We start from the raw sequence: 13,722 nt of genomic DNA, 5'->3' as shown, positions 1-13,722 counted from the left end.
CTCGATGGAAGATTTGAACCAAGGACCTCTCGTTCCACAGCTGCTCACGTTACCACGAGACCACGGCGCTCCTGTGTTCACAGTGTTCTTGATGTTGCATATCTTCCCATGAACTACTCAGTTTGTATATTTTGCTTATTTTTTCACAGTTCCACACAACTTCTTCCTGTTTTCTCAATTGATCTGTGTTCAGTTTTTCAAGGCCTATCCACTGTGCCAACTTATAACTAAATCTGAGGGGGGTGCGATGGCGAGGTTCCCTTGTAAGCACTATGGGACTTAACATCTGCGGTCATCAGTCCCATAGACTTAGAACTACTTAAACCTAACTAACCTAAGGACATCACACACATCCATGCCCGAGGCAGGATTCGAACCTGCGACCGCAGCAGCAGCGAGGTTCCGGACTGAAGCGCCTAGAACCGCTAAGCCACAGCGGCCTGCTCTCCCGAGGTTTCGCCTTACAGCGTGAGTATTCGCTCTTAAACAAAAAGTTTGACGGCCACTGCTCTAGGGGCTGCCGCAGCAGTAGAGACACAGACCTTGTCGGCGGACACGTGGAAGGTGTCGCAGGCGTCTGCGTCGTCGGTGTCGCCCGCCTCGCGGAGGCACTCCAGCTCGATGTCGGCGTTGCGGCCGAGGTCTGCGTCGGTGAGGCTGATGTTGGCGAAGACGACGGTGCCGACGCGCGTCGTCTCGGGCAGGCTGAGCGCGTACGGCCGGCCGTGGAAGGCGGGCGCGTTGTCGTTCACGTCCAGCACCGCCACCTCGCGCCGCAGCGACACCGTGTTCGGCTCCAGGCCGCCCACGCTCTCGTCTGCGCAAAACACACCCGGGGGTCACACGGCGAACTGCCGGCAGTGCGGACTAGGGTCGGCGAAAGAAGATCCCTGACGTCGTGCAACGCTGTTGCTAGCTTTCAACTTCGAAGCGCCGACTCGGTGCAGGCGAAAACAATTTAGGTGTATAGAGCTGCGACTACACTGAGGCGTTACATGATTGGTTGAGGCAGACGAGTGAAGAAGCCGCGCAAAGCCCGCTGCACTTGTCAGGGTCCATCTTGGCTGACTTATTATGTACCTCCTATTCGTACGTGTCTGAATACTGATGTATCTACAGCGTGTTCGGAAACGGAAATTAACGCTACAAATTTCTAGAACTTGTAGAGGGGAGTGAGTTCATAATTTTTTGAGCAGGAACCCATGTCCCGAAACATACCGTTTTCGTTCTACGACGGTTTCAGTTGAGGTATGTAACGCGTCCACGTCTATTGAGGGAAAGAGAAAAATGTCAGAGTTACTTGTCCTGGTATGCAATAGGGTAGAGTGGATGACGTTTAGTACATCAGACGGTCACCTGATGTCATAATTTACGAGACTCCTGTAGGTACAGAGGAAGATCTGCTGGCACGAGTTCTGGGCGCTGGACTAGCAACTGAAGAGACGGCAGGTGGGATGGATAGTGTGTACCAGAACATACTTCGTAGGTAGAATGTCGGTAACAACGTTGGTGGTCGCCACATCGAGCCGCTCTCATAATATGTCAGTACAGTTCTGTACATACAATATGCTGGGTTCTTTATTGTTTTGGAATAATGTAAACACGTAGGAATGTTTAATACAAACAAAAGTGCTTAAGTGATAAATCGATCTTTCGATATGCTTTCTCTCGAACTGTTACCTAATAATTTACTGCGTCATGCCTAATTCGGCTACTTAAGTTAAAGTGATGATGATGATGATGTTTGGTTTGTGGGGCGCTCAACTGCGCGGTCATCAGCGCCCGTACAAAGTCCCTGTTTTTTCACAGGCCAATTTTTTTTCACAGTCCAGTCTAGCCACTGTCACGAATGATGATCATGATGATGATGATGATGATGATGAAATGATGAGGGCAACACAAACATCCAGTCCCCTGGCAGAGAAAATCCCCAAACCGGCTGGGAATCGAACCAGGGATCTCGTTATCCAGACGCAGCAACCAACGCACATGACATTCGTTCAAGATCGTTTGTTGATCCTTCCATTCAGTTTTTTTTATTACAGAGGCCAACTACCTCTCTACCACTAGACCACGAGCTGCAGACTTACATAGAAGTCGATGAGTTTAATATTTGAATTGAAACCGTCGTAGAACGGAAACGATACGCTTCCGGACATAGGTTCTTATTCCAAAAAAAATATTCTGTACTCGCTCCCATCTACAAGTCCTAAAAGTCTGTGACGGAAATTTCCGAACACCCTGTACATGTGTGGCTGTGATGCACAACTTTGGATCCTGTTAACTGTTCTCATGTTCTGCCTAGATGGTACTTACAGAGCCGGACCCGCAGTTTTTGAAACAATTCTCACAGGACATACAAAAAACATTTAATTGTTAATTTAGATATATAGTCATTAACCTTGATTGAACTGGGAATATCCCAAATGCATAGCAATGGTGATTTGTCATGTCTTCTTGTGTTAGCAGTAGGATTTTTTATAGTATACTACTACTGTGTATCCTGTGTTCCATTTTCGTCTTGTTTACTCGTTTTAGTATACTCTGATTGTAAAACTTGTTTTATGTCGAATCAGTTCTTTGTTAAGCCTATGTATCTGGATACGATTCGAAATAATGTCTAACATGAATTGTCTAACACAATTGAAATATAACTTTTCCTGCATTTGGATGATTGAATGGCACGTTACGAAAGCAAATAAATAAAAAGAAAAATCTTTGCAGACGCGACTATACTCTAGCGCAGACTGTTCACCTACAGAGCTACTTCGCCACGACGCACGGGAGCGATTTATTATCCGAGCGCACAGTGTCAACTCCACGCACATTTCGGCAATACACGTGAGAAAATGGAGTCAAGCTCACTAAAGCCACAGTCCAACATGTATATAAGGCTGGACGAAAAAACGGAAACAGCGAAAAATGCGTGCATGAACGCAAATGCGGATTGGTAGCCAAGCCTTCAGCTTCCACTGTTGTACTTGACCACGAACGGTACCTGTAAAATGTCCCCAAGATGTTCCAACCGTCAGTTGTGGTTCTTTGCGGTTGTGAGCGCATAATATCGGAGCTTAGTGAATTCGAATGAGGGCTAGTTGTTGGCACCCGCATGGTATGTGCTTCTGTAACGAAGGTAGCCGAAGTGTTTGATTTTTAATGAAGCACCGTATCGAAGATTTATACCACATACACGGAAAAGGGAAAACGTCATCCACTAACTCACAACGGGGACGAAAGTGCGTGTTGAGTGATCGTGGCACATGGTAACTGAAGAGGATTTTGACGAAAAATGCGAGGAGGAAAGCTGCGAAGGTCACAGTTGAACTGAATGTCACACTCGCGAACTCTGTTATCACCAAAACACCACGAAGGGAGCTCCATAATCTGGGAATTTCAGGGCGAACTGAAATTCCAAAACCACTCATCAATGATACAAACGTCCGTTACAGGAAGACGTGCTGCCGACGTCATAAGACCTGGACTATATGGTACACTGTTTCCAACTTCTGGCCGAGTTTACGTCCATAGAGTGAAACATGAAGGGGGTCGGTGATGATTTAGGCAACCATATCGTTAGATTCCATGGGACCCATAGTTACTCTGCAAAATCGTGTTACTGCCAAGGGTTATGAGACCATCTTAGCTGATTAGAACCATCCTAGGGAACAATGTTTGTTCCCCAATGGTGATGTTGTGTTCCCCAGTTCACACAGATCACATGAACCATGGCTGGTTTTGTTAGCACGAAGATGCTCTGTATCCAATGGTCAACAATGTTTGCTGCATTAATTTTATTAGTTCACAACTACACTCATTCTCATAAATTAAGGATAATTGCAGAATGTGGTGCCACACATCGTGGCTCAAATGGTTCAAATGGCTCTGAGCACTATGGGACTCAACTGCTGTGGTCATAAGTCCCCTAGAACTTAGAACTACTTAAACCTAACTAACGTAAGGACATCACACACATCCATGCCCGAGGCAGGATTCGAACCTGCGACCGTAGCGGTCGTGCGGTTCCAGACTGTAGCGCCTTTAACCGCTCGGCCAATCCGGCCGGCCACATCGTGGCACTACACAATACTGGTGCTAATAGCATACGCACATAAGGAAGACACACGACACATATCTGTACGCCCACGGTATTGGTGATAAGTTGAGAAAACTGTCCCGAAACACGTGTGCTACAAAACGCCACTGTTTCCTGCGCATGTACCCCAACATCAATATGGGATATGATTACCGTGCACACGTACACAGGCTGCACAACGGGTTGGCATACTCTGGATCAGGTGGTCGAGCATCTGCAGGGGTGTAGCCTCCCATTCTTGCACCAGTGCCTGTCGGAGCTCCTGAAGTATCGCAGGGGTTTGAAAACGTGCAGCGCTACGTCAACAGAGAGCATCCAAGACGTGCTCGATGGGGTTTAGGTCTGGAGAACAGGCAGGCCACTCCATTCGCTTGATATCTTCTGTTTCAAGGTATCCCTCCATGATGGCAGCTCGGTCGGGCCGTGCGTTATCATCCATCAGGAGGAAGGTGGGACCCACTGCACCCCTGAAAAGGCGGACATACTGGTGCAAAATGACGTCCCGATACACCTGACCTGTTACAGTTCCTCTGTCAAAGACATGCAGGGGTGTACGTGCACCAATCATAATCCCACCCCACACCATCAAACCACGACCTCCATACAAACCCTTTCAAGGACATTAAGGGAGCTATAATCGAGTTTGTCCACGCACGGAACACTCCCTCATACAGCATGACAATGCGACAGCTGCCGCCCTGGGTTCACCGTCCTCTGTCGTCTGTCATCGTGCACACAGTGTCGCGTGGCCTATTCCATATTCACCTGTTTGCAAAACTTAAGAACGCCTTCGGTATCTAGTTCCTGGTTCACGCCAGATGAAAACCCGGCGAGAATCACTGTTCAGACTATACCTGGACTCGTCCGTGAACATAACCTGGGACCACTGTTCCAATGAGCATGTACTGTGTCCTTGACACCAGGCTATACGGGCTCTCCTGTGACCAGGGGTCAGTGGAATGCACCTTTCAGGTCTCCTGGCGAATAAACCATGTCTGATCAGTCGTCTGTAAACTGTGTGTCTGGAGACAACTGTTCCAGTGGCTGCAGTAAGGTCCCGAGCAAGGCTACCTGCAGTACTCCGTGGCCGTCTGCGGGCTCTGATGGTGAGATACCGGTTGGTGTTGTACACTGTGGACGTCCCGTACTGTAGCGCCTGGACACGTTTCCTGTCTGCTGGAATCGTTGCCATAATCTTGAGATCACACTTTGTGGCACACGGAGGGCCCGTGTTACGACCTGCTGTGTTTGACCAGCCTTCAGTCGCCTCATAACGTCATCAATTTGTGTTCTTTGAGCCATTTTCAACACACAGTCACCGTTAGCACGTCTGAAAACGTCTGTACACTTACTCGCTGCACCGTAATCTGACAAGCACCAACACCCCTCTGCGTATGTGGACTGCTGCCAGCGCCACCGTGCGACGACCGCAGGTCAAATGCACCGCATGGTCATACCCCGGGATGATTTAAACCTGCAATCCGCCCACCAGAGCGTTGTTTCACCATGTATCAGCATTATCCTTAATTTATGTGCATGAGTGTAGTTTCAGCCTCCTAGGCCTTTCTCGGGTGATTTTATGGTTCTGTACAAAAGAGAAAATATTATATTACCTCCATGAATATAATTGTAATGATATGAATGTAAACATATTCTAAATACATTTACCTGCTGTAGAAAATTACTGTTTGCATATTTCAATGGCAGAGTCTTTAAATTTGTGTTTTGTTTTCGTTTTGGTTCACAAATGCTGCCATGTTAGTTTGACAGCTTGATAGCTTGACATTTTCAAAGGTATTATATTGATCACTTGAGAATGGCCAAGAAGATAGATACTATTTTTGGAGAATTAAAGCAAAAGTGGGAAATGCCATCTTCTTTTAATAAATTCGTTACTGTGGTACCCACTACGACGAAAATGTATTTCATTTAAATGGCAATACATAACTTGTCACAACACATGTAAATATTACGTATACTGAAGTGCATATGATAATTCTTAGGTTATACGTAGCCATGCACTGGCAAAGAGAAAAATCATATTACAACACAATACGATGTAGGTGTTATATATTGAGGTGACAAAAGTCGTAGTAGTAGTAGTAGAGGGGTTTTTGGGCGCACGACAGCAAGGTCTTCAGCGCCCGTTCAGTAACATAGTGAGACGGGTGTCAAGAAAAAACTCAGAACAGTAATATAAAACGGAACATAAAACGCGGGGAACAATCGTTGAAAAACATGTGCTCACCCACACCGAAGCGTGGGATGAAGCGGGGTGTCAGCAGTTATACGTGGACAACACAGGAAGAAAATGGTAGAGGGAGCTAAAACAATGTAGCAGATGGAAGTGGCTGGCTGACCGCAAAGAAAAAAGGGAGGAGTCAGCCACTCTGCAATACACTAAAGCCTCCAGCCTAAAAGTTTACGCCAGAGTCCAGACACATCAGAAAACTTTAAAACCCTAGACACACACGTCTCATCATTAGCTAAAACACAGGGCAGATCCCCACCAACTTGTGCTTCTGCCCTTGCATCACGGTATGAAATGCAGTCTTTTTAACAAAAGTCGTAGTATGGCGATATACATATATACTGTTCACGGTAGTAGAGCGCATACAATGTGTAAAAGAGCAGTGCATTGGCGCCGGTGTCATTTGGACTAAGGTGATTCATATGAAAAGGTTTTCCGACGTCATTATGGCCACACGTGGGAATTAACAGACTTTGAACGCGGACTGGTAGCTAGACACAAAGGAATTCCGTTTCGGAAATCGTTAAGAAATTCAATATTCGGAGATCCACAGTGTCAAGAGTGCGCCGACAACACCAAATTTAAGGCGTTACCTCCTACCACGGACAACGCAGGCCGACGGCCTTCACTTAACGACCGAGAGCAGCAACGTTTGCTTAGCGTTGTTAATGCTAACATGTGAGAAATACTGCGTGAAATAACGGCAGAAATCAATGTGGCACGTACGTCGAACGTATCCGTTAGGACAGTGCTGTGTAATTTGGTGTTAATGGGCTGTGGCAGCGGACCACTGACGAGAGTGATTATTGAAAAATCGTGGCCTGGTCAGATGAGTCCCGATTTCATTTGGTAAGCGTTGACGATAGGGTTCGAGTGTGGCGCGGACCCCACAAAGCAATGGACCCAAGTTGACAAGAAGGCACTGTGCAAGATGGCGATGGTTCCATAATGCCGTGGGCAGTGTTTACCTGGAATGGACTGGATCCGTTGGTCCAACAGAGCGGATCATTAATTAGAAATGGTTATGTTCGATTGCTCGGAGACCATTTGTAGCCATTAATGGACTTCACGTTCCCAAACAACCATGGAATCTTTATGGATAATCTTTATGGACGACAATGGGCCATGTCACTGGGCCACCGTTGTTCATGACTGATTTGAAGAACATTCTGGGAAAATTGGTGCAAATGACTTGGCTAGCCAACTCGCTCAACATGGATCCCATTAAACAGTTATGGGACGTAATCGAGAGGTCAGTTCACTGGCTACACTTTCGCAATTATTTATGGCTGTAGCATAGAACAATATTTCTGCAGGGGACTTACAGGGACTTCTTGAGTCCGTGTCACGTCAAGCTGCTAAATTAAGCTGGGGAAAAGGAGGTCCGACACGATATTAGGACGTATCCAACGACTTCTGTCACCTCATTGTAGAGGAAGCGTTGAAATAGCTAGCTGTATTCAAAGATTCCTCAGTGCTGTACATCTGAATGAGTGTAGGGAGTTGTGGTGGGCAAATCGAAACAGACTTCTCTATTTCATGGACCTCTTTAGCGTAGCTGACCAACCAATTGATTAAATTACCCATTACCGTCAAAAATGCCATTACGCGTATGCGATCACCATCTACTGGACACGATGGCATCCCAGTCCAAATGATGAAGCTTATTATTGACCAACTACCGTCCACTAAACAGATATCTTCAGCCACTCATTAACCACAAGTGTTTCGCCTGATGTCGCTAAATAGGGAGCCTTGAGATCGGAAAATCCGACCAGTTAAAACCGATAGGGTATTTTAGTTCTCAATAACCGGTAATTTTCGGTATTTGTTTGGTCTAGGCTATGACAGGGTTTTTCCATTCATTACTGGGTCAAAAAACTGGTGTATCAATTTGCCACATTAGCAGGCTGCAATTTTTGGTTTTTAAATAACAAAATTTCCATTGCTTTGAACGACGCCTAGGCTTAGGAACTAGCAACGAACACAGAAATAAGAATCGGTACAGCGTTGTAGAGACTATAACGTTCCTGATCTCGTGTGGCGCGTAGGGTTACCACGTCCTAAAAACCGGACTATCTACTTTAAACAGAAATAGTCAGTTGGTTATTTTCAGTCGTTTATTAACAACCAGTCACAATCAATTTTTTTTGCGATACCAACTAAAACATATAAATTCATCGTCTATGGACAAAATAAAAATGCAGTTAGAGTTAATAATACGTCCAGTCACTCGCAGCGTTGATAATTGCTTGCCATCTCCGAGGCATGCTTGAAACCAAGTTTTCCGCGTATTCACACGGAAGAGATCTTTAAATGCATCGAATTTGCCTTGACAGCTGTTTCAAAGTGAATTTTGCTTGCATCTGGCGCAATGTTAATTATGGGTTTCCCGAAAAAAGATTAATATCATTTTTCTCATTTTCGAAGTCACTTTACCGACTGAGCCACATACTTCAAAGTCATTCACATTTGTAACCAATTTATAGCGTGTTACCCACTTTTGTATAAATGAATTTGATTTTCCCATGGTTTTAGACGCCCCAGGATGACTCATTTTCGGACCTTTCAGGGACTATAGAGAAACACAACCTCGAAACGCGACGCGGAAGTTGCACTGCAGTCTCTTCTTGTGTACCTCAGTCAAGAATTCAAATTAAAGTAATGCTTTATCGAAACTGCGTGAAGTACAAATGTTCCCTCTTTTGGTCTGTGAAAGAACTAAGGCGATGTTTTTCACCATCTGTGTGTAATGCCGACCACGCTCTTACTTAACAGACTGTAACTCGTGAACTTGACTAGGTTCCTGTATTTCCAACTCTATTTATCTAAAAGGCATAATTTCAGCTACGTGATATTGGAATGTAAACTGTACTGTATAGTTATATATTACTTTTTTGTTGCTAACTATGTACAAACATTGTAAATAATTTCGAATGGTGTTGTAGAAGCTTAGAGCTAAGTGGTGACCATACGATCAAGTTGAGGAGGAAGAGAACAGAGTAGCGTGGTCTTTTGTCGATGTCTTTGGACAGGGTAATAAGTGAGCGGCTAAGAGTCATTGGTTATGCTTTTGATAATGTGGTACGCAGTTTGAACTTATTCATTTTTGGTGAAGACATTCTGCAATTGTGAAGACGTTTTATTTGTCGTGAGTTAGCAGGAATAACTGTGCAGATCTTTAGATGAGATCCCGTCATTCAACAGACTGTGTGAACTAGATAAACGTGGACAATTAATAGACATTAGCGAGATTAGAGATCCGGACCATGCCACTGCTTGGCCGGCCGGAGTGGCCGAGCGGTTCTAGGCGCTTCAGTCTGGAAACGCGCGACCGCTACGGTCGAAGGTTCGAATCCTGCCTCGGGCATGGATGTGTGTGATGTCCTTAGGTTAGTTAGGTTTACGTAGTTCTAAGTTCTAGGGGACTGATGACCTCAGCTGTTAAGTCCAATAGTGCTCAGAGCCATGGCACTGCTTAAGTAGAACATTAGCTGCGTAGGAACTAATTGTTTGCTTGCAATGCTACGCTAAAATCACGTTAATTACATTCGAAGACAAAAAAAGGCGTGATGCACATTTACAAACGAACAAATGGCAATTTCGGCAAAAGTGGATGATTTATTCAAGAGAAAGACCTTCACAAACTGAGCAATTCAATAACGTGTTGGTCAACCTCTGGCCCTTATGAAGGCAGTTATTCGATTTGGCGTTGATTGATATAGTTGTTAGATGTCCTCCTCAGGTATATCGTGCCTAATTCTGTCCAACTGGCGCCTTAGATCGTCAAAATTAGTAGCTGGTTGGAGAGTCCTACCCATAATGCTTCAAACGTTCCCCATTGGGGAGAAATCCGGAGGCTCTTCTGGCCAAGGTAGGATTTAGCAAGCATGAAGACAAACAGTAGAAACTTTCGTGGTGTGCGGGCGCGACTCATCACCACAAGTTTGCCGGAGGGTATTTCTGGTACCATTATTATCCTCGTCGTCCCCTCTACGCCCATCCCCTTCCATGTTGCATTTACGAATGGAGCGTAGGATGATCGATGTCGATAAGACTCCTAAAGAGCTCTAATTTGTCTGATTTATAAGTCGTGGCCATTTCGCTAGATATGTCTAGGAGAAAGTACTCTTGGGAGTTACTCCCACGGAATATCATCAGCAAACCCTTCTATGACGCACAACGGCTGTTTTGTAGCGCCTGCTACGCTACTGTACTTACGGATACAGATTTTATTGGCTGATGCCGTCCTTAAAGTACAGAGTTCTTACTGACCGATCAGCCAATAAATGAGGGCAGCTTGCACATACAGGAACGCACCTGTAATACTGATGATGACTTCGATGAGGTCCTGCTTCTCGCGGTCCAGCGGTTTGGCGAGTGTGACGACGCCGCTCTCGCGGTCTACGGTGAAGTGCGTGCCGCTGATGCTGTAGTGGACGGCTGTGCCCTCTGGGTCACTTCCCCGCAGCTGGTACACCGGCGCGTCGACCAGCGTGTCCTCCCGTAGCGCGAAGCGCGCCATGTCGCCCCCTGGCACGAACTGCGGGGCGCGGTTCAGCTGTCCCTTCGTAGATGGCAGCACTAGTAGCGCCAGCAATGCAGCCAGCGGCACGCGCGGCGACATCCTGTGAACAAATGACACGCGACGTTCATAACACCTCCAGACACAAACAGAGCACGTAGGAATTCAGTATGGAAGTCACAGACAACAATGACTGCGTGGACGGAATTATAATGTTATGTTCACGACACAAACATGTGCACGTTGATGACAGAATCCATATCACAGCAGCTAATAAAACACGGTAGTTGGTGGGACACAAAACAGTTGTAATGATTTATCTCAATATTAAATCCTTAATTTCGTTTCCATAATTTCTTCATATACAACGACTCTTGTAATTAATTGACAGAATATTAATTATGTCTTTTCTTTTCTTTAAAATTCGTTTCCATAAGACGGCATAAATATAGAAAAGCTTTTAGAGACAATGTTGGTATATCATCTTTGAAAATTGGACTAAATCGCATCGATTTGTATTAGTCGACCACAATACTATTGCACCTGACTGCATTGGTCGGCTTACCGTTAAGTCTCCGCTTAATCGGGTTTGAATGGATTATTGACACGAAAGCACTAACTGTGCGATTCGTTTTCCTTAGTCTCCACTATACTTGTTTGCTGTAACGATGCGGAGTGTTTCCGGTAACAGTCAAGCGGAATACCGTCGCGGTTGAGTAGCAGTGTGATACTCTCTTAACAGATATTCTGTAAAATGAATGTATCTCTGGTGCGTGACGATAATCCGTTCATCATAAGAATAAACCTGATGTAAATAAATACAAACGCGATGATTGGTCAAAAGCCGTACGCTGGTGTTGTTACGCTCTTGGAAGTAATTCCTAATGTATTAATAGCCGTCAACTTTTTTCTTAATCACGCTTTAGCTACGTAGTTTTATTTCAAAAATCGTGTACAGTCACAGCCTCTGCAGCGTGTGCTGTGATTGTCGCGCTGTTAATGTGCAGTATGAAAATGGCTGAGGTTGCTTTCTGTTTCTTAATGAAACTCGCGAGTGGGACACGGTTAAAAAGTGCTGAGAAATAGGCTGTTCTTAATGTTTTTCATAAATTTATGGAGATATATCGGCTTTGAAGTTTTGCCAGCATTGTATTTACTACAGCTAATCAACACACAATTCAGTCGATAAATAATTTTATCAGTGAGGGACACGAGTTGCTTCAATATAATTTCCATTGTAATGATTCTATACATATTTCACAGACAGCTGTGTTATATATTATTTGTGTAAAAAATATAGTTCTTTAAACTTACCCTAATATGTTGCATTTATTTAATTTTGTACGAAAAATAATTAAGTACTTCAGTAATGACGTAAGGTTTAAAGAAATCAGCAACAAGTATAACGTAAGTATCATCAGCTAAGCTAAAAATTTAAGGTATTACGTGAAAAACACTGTTGTAATAATGCAAAACTATTGAAATAACAATAAAAATGTAAATATCGTGTGACTAGGCCTGCCGTCGGGTAGACCGTTCGCCGGGTGCAAGTGTTTCGATTTGACGCCACTTCGGCGACTTGCGCGTCGATGGGGACGAAATGATGATGATTAGGACAACACAACACCCAGTCCCTGAGCGGAGAAAATCTCCGATTCATCCAGGAATCGAACCTGGGCCCTTAGGATTGACATTCTGTCGCGGTGACCACTAAGCTACCGGGGGCGGACAAAATAACAATGACGTATACAAAATGTAAGTTAAATAAGAACTAAATATATTCGGGGCTATTTTGCTTCTAAAACGAAAATGGCTATAACATACCCCAGAATAAGTGTAAACGGATTTTGGTACATGGTCCAGAAGCCGAGATATCAAAGTTTATTCATGCGTGAGCCGCTCAGAATCGGTTTTCAGAGCGAGTGGCGCGCTGGGTCCCCCCACTCCGCCGTCCGCTCTTCGCTCTTGCACGCTTCACTTACTATTCAGTTAAAAAATTGAAACGTATCCCACTATTTTTCCTTGGAAATACAAGTATTCAGTATTAACATCGATCAAACGCGTCGCTGTAGAATTTTAACTGCGTCCACTTCATTAAAAACAAAAACAAAAATTGCTCGGCAGAAGCGGGCAGCAGAACTCTTTTTTTTTTTTTTGATTACGTGAAAAAATGTTAACAATTTTTTTCTTTAAAAGTTCTTTTCATAAAAGAAGAACTGAGAGAGTTAGTTTAAAAAAAAGTACGCCCAACAAACGTGCAACTTTCTCGAAATAATTTTTTGATCTTTGCGATTAATACGATCGTATAAAGGCCATTCGCTGAGAAGATCTAGCCAGTTATCGAGAGCGCCTTTTTTCTCAGAAAAGCCTACGTGTGTCCAAAAATAATTAGTATTTTTTTAACTTTTTAAACAAGTATTTTTTTGATTTACCGCAGTCTATACCTAAATTAAACAGCAACTATGGGAACGTGATTGTTAACGTGTTTTAGAGAAACCTATTTCGATGTGTTTTGAAACCCAAAAAAGCAATCGATACTTATAAGAGGCAGTTGACGAATCTTTTTAAGCCACACAAATTTATCATCTAACATTTTTCTATCGGAGCTATAATGGCTTCCTTATTAAAGAAAATCTTTTTTTGCAATTTTTCGATTTTTTGCATGACCATGTTCGCCATCTTGGATCGAGTTTCATGAAAAAGAAACTCTATTTAAAAATTAACTTATTATACGCTCGTATTTCTTGTTTTCATATAGTAATATTTGCAATCACTTGTCCAAAACACTTGGACTATGTGGAAACATGCAGGGTCGCTCCACACAAAACCTCCAAGGCCGCCCATACGAGTGCC

The 13,722-nt window shown here is 44.2% G+C and overlaps 1 protein-coding gene across 1 annotated transcript in view; it reads right to left on the bottom strand.

Moving 5' to 3' along the window:
* Positions 1–13,722, bottom strand: part of LOC126203300 (cadherin-23) — a 420,699-nt gene that overhangs the window by 172,995 nt on the left and 233,982 nt on the right. Inside the window, exons 3-4 of the mRNA XM_049937557.1 lie at positions 10,665–10,972; positions 543–817 (exon numbers count right to left, since the gene is read on the bottom strand). Of these exons, the coding sequence (XP_049793514.1) occupies positions 543–817; positions 10,665–10,972 (583 nt within the window). The remainder of the gene's footprint in view (positions 1–542; positions 818–10,664; positions 10,973–13,722) is intronic.

Source organism: Schistocerca nitens, chromosome 9, assembly GCF_023898315.1.
Source record: "Schistocerca nitens isolate TAMUIC-IGC-003100 chromosome 9, iqSchNite1.1, whole genome shotgun sequence".
Taxonomy (NCBI): Eukaryota; Metazoa; Arthropoda; class Insecta; order Orthoptera; family Acrididae; genus Schistocerca; species Schistocerca nitens.
Note: the sequence above shows the minus strand (reverse complement) of the source record. Positions and strands in the feature narration are given on the sequence as shown.